The 19785-nt window shown below is 36.3% G+C and overlaps 1 protein-coding gene across 5 annotated transcripts in view; it reads left to right on the top strand.

The window, feature by feature from the left end:
• Positions 1-19785, top strand: part of LOC131062991 (ATP-dependent DNA helicase SRS2-like protein At4g25120) — a 224596-nt gene that overhangs the window by 70259 nt on the left and 134552 nt on the right. For all 5 annotated transcript variants that reach the window (XR_009111007.2, XM_057996740.2, XM_057996739.2 and 2 more), the window contains exons 9-13: positions 9568-9701; positions 9870-9944; positions 10106-10231; positions 10362-10493; positions 10658-10741. Coding sequence is in view for 4 of the 5 variants with exons in the window: in XM_057996740.2 (XP_057852723.2) it covers positions 9568-9701; positions 9870-9944; positions 10106-10231; positions 10362-10493; positions 10658-10741 (551 nt within the window). In the remaining variant the exon portion in view is untranslated. The remainder of the gene's footprint in view (positions 1-9567; positions 9702-9869; positions 9945-10105; positions 10232-10361; positions 10494-10657; positions 10742-19785) is intronic.

The raw sequence follows: 19785 nt of genomic DNA, 5'->3' as shown, positions 1-19785 counted from the left end.
GTGATATGGAAAATCTAATCCATGGAAAGTGAAAATTCACCTTTTCTAGCTAAAAGCAAAGACTAGAAGAAGATTAGTCAAAACAAGAAATCGAATTAGAATAACACATACATATCAGCATATTGAATGAAATGAATTGCAAAGAAAGTTACAACTACATACTTTATTGAAAACAACAATACAAATCTTGCAATGTTCACCCGAGTTATACAATTTACCTAGTATAGGATTACACAAAGACAACTTTGAACAATAATCTTAGGAGCAAGTAGGCATAAAGTTTCTTATTTATGTCTTTTTTTTGCATTTGATTTATTCAAGAAAAACAGAAAGCAAATTGAAATGTCTACATGATAAATAGTTTGCTTGCAATCAAAGCGAGCCCAAAATATATAATCTAAAATCAAAAACCTAATTTTTTTAAAACTAAGATCTTTGAAGGTTGAGCTCTAGTAGGATTTTGGTCTTGGCTTTATTGGCGCTAGTTTGCATCTACTTGATGTCATATTGCTTCATTGTAAGATACGATTTGACATTGCTTTTCTACATTTATTCCAATGTCTTCTAGATTACCATGCCTACAAGCATTGTCTGCTCATTATAAATGGCCTTAACCTTCTATAACTGTACAATTGCTACTAGTGTTGAAGGTTTGATGGTGTATGGCAATGGCTCCCCCTATTAAGAATCCCAAAAAGTTTGTACCCAAGGTGTTCCACGAAGTACATCCATTGAAACACTTTCATAAATGGTTCTTCGCATTCCAAAGTTTGATGGTGCATATTGTTGGTGTGAAAATTTTAATTGGATAGGGTATTTTGTAAGAAGGGTACCCCCAAAAACATGCTCAAAGACTCACTGGTGGTCAACGATTGGGTCTTGCATGGGATTTGCATCGATGGTGTACAAAACCTTACCAAGGGTGTTTTTTCTTTTTTTGATTTTTTAAGCTAGCTGTACAAAGGTTATGTCAAGAATGGTCCTTGGTATTCTTATGCATCTTTGTTGGTCTTTACAAATTGGACTAAAAATTTCATTGTTTTAAACAAGAAAACCTTGTGTGTTCTTGTTTGGGTGGATTTTCTTGAGTTTCCTTTGTTCTGTTGGAATTTCTTCACCAAGATAGCCTCTTCCCTAGGCAATGTTATTTGTGCTGAACTTGAAAAATCCTAAATGGCTCGACCCCAAAAGAGGATCGTGTTGATGATGATCTCCCCAATGATCTAAAGGACACATTTGACACATAGATTGGCCAAATATGGCACTTAATGTGTACTCTATATGAAGATGTCAAATACTTGTTATTGCTGTCAATTTTTTGATCACAAGATCCAAGAGTGTCCTTTGGTTACTCCCCATAACAAACTCACCACTTGACCAACTATTGATAACCAACCTATAAAAAAAGATAAATGTTGATCAATTGTAGTTGGTTTTAAATCCAAGAGTAATAGCGATGGTGGAGCTCCGTCTAAGTCTTTTGTCGACAATGGTGGCCACTTGCTAAAAAATCAAGGAGGTATAGTTTCAAAACCTTGGGACTTGGGAAAATATTTTATTCTTTCTCATGGGGAGACATCTCAAGGGGGCAAATAAGTCAAAAAGTAAAGGCCTTCTTGTAGAGGAACAATTATTGGCTTGAAATTTTGTCCAGGCAAGTCAAAAGGTAAAGGCCTTTTTGAAGAGGAACAAGTACTGACATATATTGAAGAGAAAGCAAAAGAAGGCCAAGTTGCAGGGAAACTAGCTATAGGTGGTCATCCTTTTCTAAAGACTAAGAAAGGATCAGAGGACTCTCCATCACCTTTCAGTCTTGAACCTATAGAGGGCCATCCATTCTTGTTTGTACCTCAAGAACTTGTGGCCAATAAGAGAGAAAATGGATCGTTGGAAACTACATTTCATAGTGAGGGTAGAGAGGTTGTTGAGCACAAGGTTGAAAAACTCAGTGTGTTTTACAGACTCGTGAGTACTTACGAGCCATAGTTGGCCGTGAGTCATTCGCGTAAAAACTCGGGAACGAGTATTTCAAAAAAGCACAGTGAGTTTAACCCTAATAAATCGCAAAAATTGCAATAAATCGCCACTAAAATAAAAAAGAAAATTTAATTTTCAAAAACCTAAATTTCAAATGCAATTTCGTGTGTTTCCAAGCTGCGACAAGAGGATATATTTTTGACACGAAAAGGGCATGATGTCAGGCAAGCAATCCCGACTTGTATAGCACGAAATCAAGGTTTTAATGGATTTCTTGATACCAAAGATCTGGCAGTAGCCTATGATTTGGCTTACAAAAATATTTGTTTGGCTTTGCTTTTATAATATTTTGAATTTCCTGTATGCTTTGATCGATGCCATACTAAAAGATTAAATTAATTGATCATTGGTTTTATTTTAAAAATAAAAATAAAAATAACTATAAACTATAAAGTATAAATATTAGACTTAATAATTATTAATTTATTTTTAAAAATATATGGAAAAAAATATAATTATGATTTAAATAGTATTCTATCAATATATGCTTATTCCAATATAATTAAAAAAAAATTAAAGACATTGGTTTTATATAAATGTGTGTTTTGGAAGAATATTTTAAGAAAATGTATTTTAAAATGTTCGATAAAGTTGCCGAGTCATTGCCGAGTTTTCCCCCGAGTTTTTTGAATTTTTTTGGCTTGCCGAGTCATTGGCGAGTCCGAGTTTTTTAACTATGGTTGAGCAAGACGTAGCTAGATGTATCTATGCTAATCGATTGCATTTAATGTGGTTCACTCACCTTATTGACAAAAATGGTGAGATCAATTAATGAGGCTCCAAAGGGTTCAAGGGCACAAGTTATGAGAAGGTGTGTACTACCTTATTGGATAGAGAGGTGAAACATGTAGAGGATTCTGTAATGTCCCCTACTTGATCTATTTCAATATGCTAAAATTGATTGATATTCTTCAATTAGTTATTAACAAGTTCTTATTTATTTTCCTCATTAATGATTAATTTCACTATTCATAGTTTTTAATACAGATATTAGACCCTGCCACTACTTCAGTTTTAAGGGAGAAGGGTCTATGTATGTTACCAAAGCGCTTAGAGACCAAATACAACAGGTTCCCTCAAAGTTTACAAATCCAAGCCCTTACCTATCTTGGGTCTATACCCTCAAGGCTTATGGTTCGCCGATCCCCACCCTATCTTGGGACTTAACCTATTGCTTGGATTTAGACTGCCCCTCTTTGGAACATCTCATTCCCATCTTCTTAAATACTGACAGTAATAACATGATTTAGACTATAAGGATACTAATTTCTTATGTATTATGAATATATATGAAATTAAGTAGGACTGTCATACATATTGCAGTCCATATTAATATTACTATTAATTCTGCATAATAACATTATCAGGTTTCATATATTAAGCATACATACTCAACTGATCCCCATGCATACCACCAAGAACAAAGATGTGACTGCTTGTAACTTAATAACAGTTCTGATCTTATCAATCCATTTTGATGTTATTGGATGCTTTGATTCCTTTCCTTTATATCTCTCAATGTGAGGGAGAGGTTACACCTCTTCATCATGCATGCCCTTTGGCAAGAGACACACCCTTTTACCATTAGCACCTTTTGAAAGAGTGCAACTCTTCATTATTTCTGCCCTTTGAAAGGGACATAACCTTTCATAATTAGATCTGCACTTCTCATTTAAATCAGATCCGCACTTCTCATTTTTCAAATTTTCCCCCCCTCAAATGAGTTTCTCTTCTCCCTTTTATATCTCATGTTTGAGGAAGTCACAACTTATCATTTCATGCCTTTTGACCTTTCATTAACTTTAATCAAATTTTAATTACATTTAATGATATCTTTTATATTTTAATTTTATTTTTTTTATTTATTCTTTTGTATTTTAATTTTATTATTATTTATTATTAAATTAGATTTCAAAGTAGGGACATTACAGATTCCTTAAAGGCCATCAAGGATTCATGGGTTGAAACAAGGGTGCCCATTGTATTGGGTGGATGGAAAGATGCAAAAACTCACCCATTGATCAATGTTATTGTAGTGTCCCCTAAAAGGGCAATGTTTTTGAAAGCAATGGATTGTGTAGGGAAGGTGAAGGACGGTGCATTTTTTGCTAACATTCTTTGCCAAGCCATTGAGGAAGTTGGCCCTTAAAATGTTGTTTAAATTGTGATAGACAATGCTGAAAATGTGGGGTTGTTGGGTTATTGGTTGAGGAGCGCTATCCACACATTTTTTGGACACCTTTTGCTGTCCACTCACTCAACCTAATGCTGCAAAAGATTGGCAACAAGGTTGAATGGCTCAAACAGTTGTATGCTAATGTCGATGAGATCCAAAAATGTTCATCACCAACAACCATGTCACAAGGTATTGTTGTGCATTTTGCCCACACATCCTTGTCATGGACAAGGGACCCCCTGTGTTTGAGTTTAGTTTGGCCGATAGAGTTAGGGGGGCCAGGATAGAGGTCGCGTCTGCATTCACCATTCAGTATCCCGACTTTGCAAATGGCCTCCAAGCGCCAAAGAAAGAGCAATGATGCCCAAATAAACCCTTCAAATCATGCGAATGCCAAAGAAATGCTGATAAGGTCCCCTTGCAGAGTGACCATGCACAAAATCATTAAGGCGTCAAAACGCAAAGGGGAAAATTGCGATTTTCCCTACATTCGCCGATCTAAATCCCGACTTTGCAATGGGTCTGAACACTCGAAAATCTCATTAAGCTTCAAAATTGCGCAATTCAACTATTAAGGCCAAAAATCATAAAGAGTCTGACTTGCGCGAAGTGAGCCGAAAATCGTAAAGTCCAAATGAAATCTCAAGTTCACGTGAAATCTTCATTTGGCCGAAAATGATAAAGAGTCTAAATCACGCAAATTGGCTCATTTGCTTGAGAGATCTTAAAGAGTTTAAAATTGTGCCTCTCAGGCCCTCGAAACAACTAAGGCTCCCAAAATCGGCCTAAAATACCTAAATGCGAAGTTCAAGAGCTCTCAAATCGGCTCAAAATACCTAAATGCGAAGTTCAAGAGCTCTCAAATCGGCTCAAGCGGCCGAAATATGAAGAGGGGCTCTCAAATTGACTCATAAGGCTGAAAATCAAAACAATAAAAGTTCTAAGGCCAAAATCGACCTCTAAGCCCGAAGTGCAATTCGAATCTCGCAAAACACCATCTAAGAGCCGAAATAAAGCTTCAAACTCGAAATCGTGCAGAAGGAGTTGTTTGGCTAAAAAACAGTTAATCTCGCAAAAGGGAGCTTTCAGGGCCAAAAATGTTCTAAAATACGAATCGCGTGATTTCATTAGGAAGCACGAGGTCATAGGGAAAAGTAAAAATTGGAGTGGATGCCTCTGCAAATGCCTTGCGAACCCGAAACAAACCCCCAAAACTAGAGTCAAGCCTAAAATCACAAGAGAGGGTCATTTAGCCGAAAATCATATAAAAGTAAAAATCGCACATAAATGTCCATTTAGGCCGAATACCTCTAAGTCACACATTTCGGGCTTTTGGGCCGAAATTGGCAAACAGCTAAAACTCGCAAAAGGCTTCAAAGGGCCAAAATTCGCCAAATCAATCCTCAAAGCCAAAAATTCCAAAAAGAAGCTAGTTGCGCAAACCTCCCAAGTAGCCTGAATTTCAAATGAAGGTGTTTTAAGATATTTCAAAATTGCGCAAAAGGTGTCAAAAGCCTGAGTTTTCAAAGATGAACATTTAAGCCAACAAAGGTTAAAGGACGTTTCTCACAAAATTCACCAATGAGCCGAAAATGGCCGAAAAAGAACTTAAGTCAGATAAAGATCGCACACCCCCCATTTAGGTCGAAATCATTACAAAATGCTTCACAAGTCGCACATATAACCTCTAAGGCCGAAATGCAAGTTTGATAAAGCTCTCCAAAATCGGCCTTCAGACGAAAATAACAAAAATAAGAAAATCACGAACTGGCAAAAGAGAGGATAAAAGCCGAAAAGCAATGAAAGCTCGCAATATAGTCCAAAATGCCGAAAAGAAGAGAAAATAACAAAGTTCTCTCGTTTGTATTCAAAAGCCCAAATTTCATTCTAAAGCAAGGAGGCGTTTAAAATAGAGGAGTAAAGTCGTGTAATGTGTCCCAAATGGCGGAATTTGCAAAATGTTCCTGGGGATCAAGTTTGCATTTCAATTCAAATGATCGGGTTGTTTTAGAGTGAACACCTTTCATCTGCATCAAAACAAAGCCCAACGTCACTTTATAATTTGGTGTTTGTTAAATTGATCTATTGAATTTTTTAGAGTGTTTAATGCGGATCACAATTGATTGTTTGGAGGTCAACGACGTCGTTGGGAAGAACCAGGAGAAAGCTTGAAACGTCAAGGAGCCTTGATCGTGACCAACGCCTTGAAGCAAAAATGGAGGAGCGCAGGATCAAAGCGACAACCCCAAGCGCTGCCAATGAAGAACGCACCTCAGAAAGATAAAGACGAAGCACAAAGAAGCACGCCACCACCTGAACCATAGAGTTGAAGTCCATCAACGAGATTGAGGACAAAGAACACACAAAATGTTCAAAATATGCATTCTTCGAAGGATACGCCGCTGGATTTAATTCCAGCAGTTCAGTTTTTAAAGAACTGAAATTGTTTAATGTAAAGATGCCCGTGGGTCCCACTCAAGGCATTTTGAAACAAAGGGGAAACAGGTCAGTTGTGTCTAACTACCAAATTGACCGAATTAAAGCCAAATAGTGGTAGGTAATTGGATAGTGGTTGCGTGGATAATTGAGAATTGAGTTGGCATGGGTTAAAGCTACCAGCTTCTGGAGGGCAAATAAGGGCCTCTGGATGCAGTCCATCCTGGCCGTCGGTTTAGTTTGTAAATTCTATAAAAGGCAGGGGCCTTTCTTTTGTAAAGGGTTAGATAGTTAGATTCTAGTTAGATTGTTAAGAGTTAGAAGTAGTTGCAATTTTCAAATTAGGAGCAGCATAGAAATGCTGCTGAAATTGTTGTAATGGCAGCTGAAGCAAATATATGAACATTGAAATATGGTGTTTGTTGTCTTTGTTTTCTTTTGTTTGCATGGTTTTTTTCAGCTAGTTAGAATTAGAGTTCCACAATTTTAATGGCAAAATGTGGAGGGGTATTTGATGCATTTCAGGTTCATACCATTGGGGGCCTGCTGATTGTAGGTCACCGTGCATGGTTAGTCTGAACCCAAACTGTGCTTAGTTCAATTGTAGGTGTTCGTCTTAGGCTGCGCCAGAATTGGGTGCCTGAATGAGTGTCTCCGGTCTGAAATCCTTCATTCCTAGGAGATTGCACTGTTCTTGCCTAGTTGTGAGGATGTCTCTGGCGAAACAAGAATCTGTTAATGGAAATATGTCTACCCGCTACACTATTCATTCTTATCGTTGTCCTTAGGTCTCTTGAACCCTTCTCTTTTTTTCTTTTATTCCTCAATCTGAGAATTGCAGCAGACCAACTTGTTGCAAAATGTAAGGCCCCTTGTGCTCCTAGCAAAACATATTGACCGTTGAGTTATCCTGCAGTCAAGAACTGACATTTGGAACCTTGAGGTTGTCCTCTTTGATCAACTAAAAGCAGCATTAGGGCTTCCTTATACAAGAGAGGATAGGATACTCAATAAGAACATTTTATTCTGTGTTGGCCAGATAGAGTTGCAGCGATGCGACTTTAGACACGTCAACAGGTATATTTAGACAATTCTCATGATTGGAGTTGTTGAAGGTAAGCTAAATAATAAATATGTTTAGTAAACTTTTTAATTTAATGTTAATTTAAATTTTTTATTATTTTGATTTTGAAATAGGTTGGTGAGACTCATTTTGCCTTCAACACAATATTGTCCAGATCACTTGTGAAGGTTCGTGAGGCACTATCTAGCATGGTAAACAACCCTAATTGGAGCATATTGAGGTAACACAACACTACAAGGGCAGCAAGCATTAAAAAAAGATATTAGATGACATTTGGTGGGATTGTGTTGAGTACCTCCTAACCTTCACCAAGCCTATATTGAACATGATCCATTATACTGACATGTATAGGCCTTGTTTGGGTGAGGTATATGATGGCATCGACTCAATGATTGACAAGATGAAAGTCATCATAAATGAAAAAGAGCAAGATCTTGAAGAAGCATTCTTCATAGAACTACAATAAATCATGGTTGAAAGATGGAACAAAATGACCACTCCATTGCATCTTCTTGCTTTTGCATTGAGTCCCAAGTCTTATAGTCCACAATTCCTTATTGGCACAAGAGTTGCCCCATATAGAGATCTTGAAGTTGCTCAAGGGTATAAGGCAACACTTTGTAGACTCTTTCACTGTGACATGCAGGCTGTAGTGAGGGCTGAATTCATGAGTTTTGCAAGCACAAATGATCGTGGTCTTGATGCCCTTTGGGACAAGTATAGGGTTTGATGCTCATAGTTGGTGGTACTTCCATGGAGAATCATACCAGCACCTACATCCTGTTGCCATCAGAATTTTATTGCAAGATAGTTCTTAGTTTTATAAAAAAATCTTTTATCTTGCTTTTAAGTTTACTGTTTTTTTATTTATTTTAATTTTATTTATAATTCTTAACTCTCTAATTTCAAAATCTTGATAGGTTGCTAGTTCATCTTCCTCTGAGAGGAATTGGATCATATACTCCATCCACTCAATAAAGTGCAATAGACTACACTCCAATAAGGTAGAGTACTTGGTGTTTGTGCATTCAAACTTGTGGCTCCTCTCACACAAAGAAAATTCCGACAAACAAGGGGAGATAAATCAGTGGGATATTGAGCTAGTGCATGCTAAGTTGGATGCTTCAGTTTCTCACCTTGCTGCACTTGGAGCTGATCACGAGACTGTGAATGCTAGTACAATTGCCAATGCTAGTGCTAGTGCCAGTGCTAGCGACACTATTTGTGGTTCTTCTAATTTACCATAGCATATGGAGGATGATGATATTTTTGATGACCCATATGATATTTGATCAGTGATGGCTGATTGTTGACACTTGTCATTATTATTTTTGAAGTAAAACATTAATATGGTGGTGTATTTTGCTATGTTATTTGAACTAAAACTTTAATATATATCATTACAATCTAGTTTTGACTATTAATATGGTGGTGTATTTTGCTATTTTATTTGTCTATTAGCGTAGTGGTGTATTTTGAACTTAATTACTGCTGCATATATGTATATATTGATTTTAATATGTTTTTGTATGGACAAAACCAAAGCGAAGCCAACCCCAAAAAACATTTTGCCCAAACCCGTGAACCGAACTCTCGAATCTGAACCCGAGCCTATATCAAGACCGGCAACCTTGATTTAGATTGATCCTTACTTTGGACTCATGCCTCATTAACGTGTGATAATTCATGATCCTGATTACTTGAGTTTTAAGTGGTTGATACTAAAAGAGCATTTATCTTAGTGTTACTGACCATTCTAAAGGGAATAGTTTATTGGTTGTCACAATTTCTTGCCTATATGGTGACATTCTGTCATGTTCTATTGTCTGGACAGTATTGGAGGAATGTCATAAATCATGGACAGCCATTTTGGTGGATGAGTTTCAGGATACAAGCAGCATGCAGTACTGTTTCTTGAAGTTGCTTTCTTCCCATAATCACATTACTGTTGTTGGAGATGATGACCAGGTATATTCAGCTACATGTTTTTGGATTAGTTGTGATGTGGCTGAGTTTTAGATCACTTCATATTAACATCTCTCTTTGCCTATAGGCTATGAGTAATTTTTTTTTTCTTGGAAAATATTAGGACACATTGAAGTGATGTAAAAGTTTATTTATTTATGTTGGATGTAGTCAATTTTCAGCTTCAATGGAGCTGATATATCTGGATTTGATTCTTTTCGCAAAGACTTTCCTTGTCTCAAGGAGGTACTGAAAATTACTTTTTGTCAAATAATTGCAGAAATTTCCTTGTTAGGTTCGGTCAGCAAAAAAAATAATGAATTCAGATTAGTTCCTTTCTGCTCTATGTAGCTTATGCAGGCCAAAACCATAAGTTCTATAAAAATTTGTGAGTTTGGTTCATGCAGGTCAGACTGCATCAGAATTATCGTTCCACACGCTGTATTGTTGAGGCTGCATCCTCTCTTATTGAGAACAATGTGAAACGCTGCTCGTCCAAACATGTATTTACGGATAATGTTTCTGGTGACAAGGTAGTCTTAAACATACAACACACATCTATTCTATGGGTCTATTATGAAATTAAGACTTTTATTTGTTGTTTATGTAATCATTTCATTTTGATCCATGGAATTTTGTGCAATCTACCTTTCTTTTGCGTAGATCATGATAAAGGAGTGCCGAACTGAGGATGCACAATGTGCATTTGTTGTTGATAAGATATTGATGGAAACTTCAGGGAACACTAGAAATGAACATTGTTTTGACAATATTGCTATCCTATACCGTCGGCAGGTAAATTGTCTGCTTTTGGAACTAACAATCCAATAGACTTCTCATTTGATTGTTATCAAGATGTTTTTGTTAATGTTGCTATTTATCTAGTTAATGGATCCTTTATCAGATGCATATACTTTTTCAAGTTGTATATGAAAACAATATTTTCTTTAATTTGGCAGGTTTCAGGAAAGCTGTTCCAGTCATGTTTTCGTACTCGTAAGATTCCGTTCAATGTACATGGAGTAGCTTTTTATCGGAAAAAGGTGCACAATAATGCTGTTTTGAAATTTAAAAGCATTTGGTTTTGCTGAAAATTCTATTTTACAGTTATGAAAATGCATGAAAATTATATTCTTAAAGTAAGTTGCTGGTTAAGGTTTGGCAGTTTGTCAAATTTTTCCCATCTTTGGAATGGCTGCGTTTGGCTGAATTAGAAAAATGGACGGAGAGAAGCTGCAATTAATTTACTTAGAACCTTCCATGCTTCTTACTTCCATTGAAATACATAATGCATATGTATAGGATTTTCATATCCTATTATTTAGGAAACAATATTCCTAAATAGCCTGAGTTGTTTTAACAACTCAACATACGACCACTAACCAAATAACGTATTAAACAAACTATATAATTAATAATTCTAACAAATATGTGAACACTAACAATAGTTTTCCCAACATTCCCCCCCTTAGTGTGAACATGGTAAGAACTCACACTCCACCTGCAGTAAGCCCAACTCTTTAGGCTCAGGATCTTGATTCAAACTAAAGGCATCTCCCATCAACCTTTTATGCTTTTCACATAGGCTTACCACAAACTTGGACATGAACGGGAACCCACCAACTGTCCACCTCGTGCTGTTTTCTGGATCCTCCCACAAACCCTTTCAAGATCCATGAACTGCATTACATTAGTACTTTTGTTCATTACACTATTTTACACTAGGGAAGTTATATAGAAATCTGAAAAACCCATACTAGAAAACATTTCACATTACATTCCATAAGAACACAATGTTCTTAATTGTAGCCACTGTTATTGATTGCTGCCACTCGATCTCGAACAGCACAAACAACTGCCACTGCCACTAGAAGCTGCCCTTGACTTAGTCATTTTGGCGTGAACTGGGAATGGAACATTTGTTATTATTCCCCCTTCCCCCCCACAATGTGAAATCTCCACTTATTCACACAACATACTGAAAAGAATAGAAAATGAAATGCCACTAGAGCTGATAAGCGGCCCCGTCGTTGGTGACTAACTAAAGGACATTGATTGTCCTCCTACCTCATGTGCCTCTGACCTCCAGTAGATTTGCTAATAATTTAGCAAATTTGGTTCATAGGCTCAAAGTTACAATTCCTCCCTCACAAGATGGATGTCGCGCACAAGCTTAACTCAAGCTACAAATAATACTCACTGCTGCAATACTCCTATAATGCCAAAATACATAAGAAAATATCGACCAGTAATAAAGTGTAGCCCTCATACATGACCTGATTGCAGCCAAGGGATATGGGATTGACCAAATTCTTTGAAAGAGAATTAAACAACAAAATATTCAACTCCACCAGAGATTGCAACGCTCCACAAACCTGTGAACAATATGAATGCGAGCCAAAGAGATCTGCTACCAAAGAAAAATATTGTTGATATAGAGGCCATGATTGGAGAAGCATTACTTCTTTCACAGATCAGATCACAAACTGCTAGTGGAGACGATTGGCATACAGTTCTGATGGAAACCCACCATTGACCAATGAATGGCTGTAGAGACTAATATTGTGATCCAATGAAAATCGTTGGCCTTCAGAAATGAATTGAAGATTAATGAGGCTGCAGATTACAAGCGAGGTAGGGATGAGCCGACAAAGAGCTCATGCGACATTGAAAACAAGGTAGGCCAAAGCAATGCAATGCCTTAAACAAATATCAAAGGAAATCGATGACACAAATGATCAAACAAATATCATTTACCATAAGTGCATCCGCCTCATCTACCTCACATCGATTAGCATTCAATAAAACTATCCCGCCTTCTTTAGTGATGAGTAGGCTTCTAGCACGACTTCTTTATTGTGCATTCAGGAAGCCATAGACAAGAAAGATCTACGGTCAAGCTTCTCTCAAAAGAGCACTGATTGCTCATATCGTGCTCCATGATGCTAACCACTGCAATCTCAAAGGCAAGACATTCTCTGACAGTGTGCGTTCAAGCTAGAAATTGTTGCACGCAGCTCGATGTGTTCAATACACTGAAACCAAGACAATTAAAAACCAACGCCACGGCTTTGCCTTGCAATGGAGATTTCCCTGGTCAAATGGAAAGACTAAGATATCTAACCTACGATGAATTTGGAAATAGATTGTGCCAATCTAGTAAACAAAATAAAATAGGCTACATACAGAAATAAGCCTCAACTCTAATGGAAGGAATACAGAACTTCCACAAATTGCCAAGATCAGATATTATGGGCTACAATGTGGGCATTTTAAAAGCCAAAATTCTCTCCTTGTCATAAGCACAAAACCTGGCTCTGAATAACAAATTAGAAAATATGGACAGAGAGAAGCTGCAATTATTTTACTTAGAACATTCCGTGTTTCTTACTTCCATTCAAATACATAATGCATATTTATAGGATTTTCATATCCTATAATTTAGGATACAATATTCCTAAATAGGCTGAGTTGTTTTAACAACTCAACGTATGATCACTAACCAAATAACCTATTAAACAAACTATGTAATTAATAATTCTAACAAATATGTGAACACTAACAATAGTTTTCCCAACAGGCTGTACTACTAATATATATATATATATATAAAATACTTAGGATCAATTGATAATAATACCTTTCAATTCCACACTGTTTCAATTGCGACTTATGGCCTTTAGTTTGGTGAAGAATTCATATATAGTGTCAAAGGAATTAAACTGATGAGCGCGCTCTCTCTCTCTCTCTCTCTATATATATATATATATATATGCACAAAATATACAAAATTAAATATAAAATATAGATGATAATTTATAGTTCACTGTCAGTCATCAAATATTAAAGATATAAAAATCGTTTTTATCAGTGCTACTGCATAAGGAAAATTTATATTTAGATTGCTCTTTATGGAGAGCATCAACATTATTAGTTGTCTCATTAGAACCACAAAGAGCGCCAACATCACTCCCAATAGCTGCTTTTGTTTTGTGTATTGCGAATGACTTAGAAGTCACTTTTTAGGGTTACTTAGGGTTTACTTTTTAATTTTTTTCTTCCCCCATAGAAATTACCTTTTTATGTACTGTTGGGCGTGTTCTCTCTTGGCTTTTGGATTTGGCTTGTGTTTTAGGACTGAGCGAATACTTGCGAGGACTCGTGGGACTGTAAGTCCTAACACTTGGAATGTGATTTCTTGCATAGCTATGATCGCCTATAGTATTTTGATTAAATTTAAGGGCATCTGAATTTGCAGCATTTGACCAATGGCTGTAATCAACTGCTATTGTGATTGCATAAACTGTTGCATCATTTGTTGCTGTCCATGTGCTAGATCATTCAATATATATTCCACACTTGTAGCATTGTATCTCCTCTTCGTCTTATTTGGAGGACTCTCGTTACCTGAACCACCACCAAATTCCATTGATTCAACTTCTGCTTCAACTATAGGTGGCTGCCTTGTTGCCAATGCTATTGAAAATGTCTCCTCTTTTGGATATGGATTGGCTAACTGAAATTGTTTTCTCTTTTGTTCTCTCTGCTACCATTGACCCTGTCATCGATTTACATAACTCTTAAGGTTGATAGGTGTTGGTTGAAAATTTTGTACACCTGGGGAAATATACAAAATTGTGGCTTCAACCACAGTGTGTGAGTAAAACTCTCCTAATTAAGGGAAGGCTCCCCCTATCTATATCTAATCTAAAACTAAACAGGATGAAACAACAGTTTTTCTTCTTTCTTCAAGAAAGCCAATATCCTTTTCTCTTCATAGAAAAGTGATAGCAAGTTAACTTAAAACAGTAAATATAGAAATGAGACCTTTTTGTGGGATTTTTGGAACATAAAGGGAAGCAAAGTTTCCATGAAGGCACTCCATCACTTCCCCCGGATGGGAAAACAAAAAGAAAGCTCAAAGTCTTCAACTATCTATTCTCCTATCAACCATTTTAGATGATTTTCTGCTAACTAAGCACAATATTTAGCAACTCAAAGTCTAACTACATGATGCACTTCACCTTACATGCACAAGTCTTAAAAATAGAAGTAGCACAAAGTCTACAAGCTATCTTTCCACTTTAGCTTTCCACACTAGTTTCAAATATGATAAGCAACTCAAAGTCTGCAAGACCAAATCTGAAAACCAAACATATAACTCTAAATACAATTAGCAGCTCAAAGTCTGCAAGATTGAATTTAAATCCCTCTTTCACAATAGAACAAAACTCACAATCAACTCTAGAAAATGTCGTCACATAACAATTTGAATTGGCACAAAGTCTCAACACAACTTGCCTCTTTTATTGAAAACAATCTGATTTACATCTAAGCTCAAAGTCTTAGAGTGCACATACAAACTTGTAGAATTTTGTTGCACTGCCAAAAAGATAAAGATTACAATAGACCCCTCAAGTATTTATAGAAGAGGAGTCATAAGAAAAAGGTGGGAAGATCCCAACTAACTTGAGAAATTCTTTCAACGACCAAGACTTATTCAATAACTAACTATGACTTATTCCAACTACAATCCTAATTGAACACAACTTGTAGTAGCTTTACATGTAATTACAAAAGTGCAAGTAATGAGTTAACTTGCAATTACAAAGTTTTTTTTTTAACATGTAACTTGTCAAAACAAAATTACAAATGCATAACTAAAACTATTCCATGTGTCTAAAGACGCGACTCTAATTGCATCATCCTTTGTCTGTGATGATCTTCATGTCGCTTCAAGATGCTGGAACTTGAAGTATTCTGGATTGGTAAAGACATCTTGAACCGGAACGGGAACTTGCATCCTTGTCTTCTTGCTTGGGGTAGTACTATCTTTTCAGGAGGGAAAGGGTTGCCTTCCTCTTTTCATGTCGTGACCATCTTTGTCTTGAAAGCATTTTATGCTCTCAACCATGAATTGTTGTTGTATCTCTTCTTTGTATCATCCTCCATTCTTGAAATCTGCTTGCAAAATAAGGCTCATGCCTTAATCCATTGATTTGATAGATCGTGTGTGCAAACCGGATTGACAAGGGAAGAGATAAATTGATGCAAAAATGGGCTTACAAGTGAATTTCGTGTTTTGGAAGCTGCATTACATGTGTGGGATAAACAAGAGCATTAACTTGCAATTGTGGAGAACAAACATGCAACTTCATATGTGTAATGGGTAACTACAAGTTTGCACTTGTAATTGGACCTTTAAAACTCATTTACAAGTGTTTTTTGAGTGCATTTTGAACCAATTTCGGGTTCTGGATGGCTGACTGCAGGTAGACTTTAAATGGGGAAAATGAATGAAGGTGTGAAATAAGTGGATGAAATGGTGGGAATAGGGATATCTTGATATGAGGGAAATGAAGCTTATGACCAAAAACAACAAGTGTGGATGGTTATGAATGGATTTTTGAAGAACTTTTCCAAGTTGATCTAATACAAAATGGGAAGAACTTTTACTTGTAATCAAGTTTTAAAATCCGATTTTGGAAGAATGGGTATTTTTCATCTTTGAAACTTGGAATTTCAACAAAAAATGGTTAAAATATTACAACCAAAGGGGTAGATCAACTATTTTCATCTTACATTCAATCGGGTTTTTAAATCCCGAATGCAAGTAAAGAGGGAAAATGGAGAAAGACAATGCAATTTGCAAATTGCTTTGCAAACTTGGAACAAAGGGGAAAATCTCTGACAAAACCGATTTTAGGCAAGAACAAAACAAAACATATAACTATCATGAAGAGAAAGAATCTCTTATAGACAAAAGAAGAAGATTCAAACCCTAGCCACGTTTTTGAAAAAATGCCATATGTATCAAAATGCCCATTGAAAGCATGAAGAATCGGTCAAGTAAAGCACCCAACCTCCACGCCTAGGCAAGACAAGCCAAAATGATTTAGGAAAGACAAGATTCGTGGCACTTGAATGAGGCAAATCATGGCATTTTTCAAAAATGTTTTTTCTGTTAAAACACCATAAAACCAGCGATAATGTCTTCCAAATGGCATGAAGAGAGTTGGAAAATGCATGAAAATAGAAAGGAATCCAAAACGCCTTCCTCCTTCTAAGATTTCTCCACAAAAATCGGTGGAAATTGTCAACAAAATCCTCCAATATTGCTGGTCGGGTTTTTGGGAAAGAACAACAAGTTTCATTTTACATGTAATAGTGAAAATCGGGTTTTAATTCCCATATCACAAGTTTAAAATGTTAATTTTCTCTCAACGAGGCAAAATCGGGTTTTAGAAATCCAATTGCAAGTTTAAAATTCCTCAATTTACACTTTATGGAGAAAATCGGGTTTTTTGGGCACAATAGCAAGTTTAAAATTGTCACTTTATTTCATTTCTAAGCAAAATCGGGTTTTGGAGAGAGATATGCAAGTTATAAATATAAATTGTAAAGGGAAAGTAAAATCCCTACAACAAGTTTTAATAAATCAACACATGTAATAGGGGAATAAAATCCCCATTACAAGCAAAAGACATTAAAATAGGGGTTTTTCAAAAGAATCACAAGTGATTTTTAAATATGTAATTTAAAATTAACTTGTAACTTATCCAAAAAATCCCTATCATGACTTAAAAAGCCAAAAGGCATCAAGGGGGAAATAAAAACTAAGTTACAAGTTCTTTTTTCAATAAAGTGCACTTTTAACTAGCCAAAAATTTCTCTACAAAGACCAAAACAAAGGAAATCTTTAAAACTTGCAATTCAAGGAAAATTTCCCACCTCCAGTCAGGGAGAAAAAACCCGAAATTGAAGGAAAGACATAGCAAATGAACCTAGAATGCGATGAAATTTGAAACATGGTTTGAGGATGGACTGAGGATTAAGCCAGTCCAAGGAATAGGCGAAATTTTGCATCGGGAAGTGTGCCATAGAGTAAAATTTTCATTTTTTGACAATTTTTTTATGTAATGGTCCTTCATTTTTGAAAACAAAAATGAGTACAACAATAGGATTTTAGCTTTGATACCACTATAATATCGTGTGCCAAATATGTCTTGAAAATTTTCTAATGTTTTTCGCAAAATTTAGATAATAGACATTATGCCAAACAATTCGCATGTATGTTGGTTATAGTTTTAGTTTGCAATTGTTGCTGATTTCTCCCAAGAAATTTTGGTCCAATCAATCACATTTCAATTCAACGTGTTTTCTGCTTATAACTTCATGATTTGGCAATATTTTGAGGGCTGACATATACATTCCAAGCGTACAATCTAAAGCTACAATGTCTAAACCTTATAATAGAGAATTCCAATTGTCAGTAACAATTTCTTTTATCTGCAAACGGATTACAAATTGATACTAAAATAATGTTGTAATATTAATGAAATCTTTGACCTTTAATAGCAGATTACAAGGTTTATTGGAGCGGCAGTATTAGATTTACCATTCATAAATAATAAGAGTCCACAATGGAGTCCATGAGAGGCCTGTAGACATGTTATCGATGCCTAAAATGACTTGGAATTTTCTGCTGTCGCTTTATGTTGACGGGAACTGAGAATCCTCTACCCAGAATAGCCACAGCCTTCAATAGGGGTCACATCAGTCTAGAGCAACTTTTGCACCCAAAAATAACACATTTAGCCATGCCTAGCAGGATTCTATAATTGCAGGTTCAAATACTCAGAAATATTCCAGCAACCTTGCTTATCTTCATGCTTGAGGTTATCTGTAGCCAGCAGTAAAATATTAAATCCCTCATACACCTCTACAAAATGTTTCCTTGAATTGAATACACCTCAGAAGCCAACACCATTCCCACAGATGAATTGACTAAACCTCACACCAATCTGGATGATGTTTAGCAGCTAAACTAAACCTTATGCCAACCTGGATGATATCTGGCGGCCAAATTAGAAACTCATCCCAAAGACATTATCACCTAGCATAAAGGGTTCAATTTAAGATTCTAAAAGCCATGCTGCCTCCAATCACATTATTATTTTATTGGCCATGATTGTCATTATCTTCAGCTTGATTTCCACAATCCATGAAAATGTTGCTGAATGTTTCTGGATTTGATTGTGATCCGAAACGTTGATGCTAATATGTCAATATACAATCAAATCCAGAAACATTGAGCAACATTATCTTCTGCTTCCAAACATTGCCTTTGACTTCATATATAATTTATTCTTCAACCCTGATCGAGTTTGTAATATCTTGAGAAATGATGCCCATGTTATGTGACAAAATACTGCATGTTGTCCCAAGTTTTGGATTTTCAAAAATTTGACAACCCCTATGAATTTTACTCAATGTTTACTGCTACAATTGATAAATTAAATATAGGAAATAATATTGTACATGAATGCATACTAGACACGGCAATAAAATATATATTTATTCGCACATGAATTATTACAGGGAAGAAGACCAGAGATGGTCGGCCAAGGATTACAATAGATTTGATTATTCCCTTCTGCCTTCCTTGGCTGTACACAACATATTTAAAGAACTTGACGGTTGTCAAGAAGTACACAACCATTGACCAACTGACACATAACTACCCAAGAGTGACAACCCACTTAATACAATTAATTAATACACTGTAGGGTAACCAAAATTATTTAACATAACAATATGCGTTTTATGCTAACTGCATTATCCCCCCCAAAAGAAAAAGTCATCTTCTAGATAACAAGAAAAACATCAAGTAATATTTGAGAAGACTCTTGACAGACAATAACTTGGACTAGACAACCCCATCTTGTAGTGTACCCCAAATGGGGGTTTGGGGGTAGCACCCCTCGCAGGGTCCCGGGGCAATGCCCATGGCGCGCTCCTTGTCGCGATACAAGGTAGGGTCGAGGGGAAGGGCCCTCGCCGCCAACACCAAATTAAGACCTTCAAAATTGCATGGAACTCCACGACGGACATCTTTTTTCTGATTTTTTAAGACGCCAGAACCATTGTTGATGAAGCCAGAGAAGAGCTTTAACCAACGTATGCAACATGTTGTGAAGAAACCACTCTGCTGTACAGATCGATGACATTGAGAGGATTGTATGACATACGACATGATGAGAACTCCACACACTGGCTGAGGTTGACGACGTTTGGCTGATTGGTG

This window comes from Cryptomeria japonica, chromosome 2 (assembly GCF_030272615.1).
Source record: "Cryptomeria japonica chromosome 2, Sugi_1.0, whole genome shotgun sequence".
Lineage (NCBI taxonomy): Eukaryota > Viridiplantae > Streptophyta > Pinopsida > Cupressales > Cupressaceae > Cryptomeria > Cryptomeria japonica.
The sequence above is the reverse complement of the archived record's forward strand: the minus strand, read 5'-3'. Positions and strand labels throughout refer to the sequence as shown.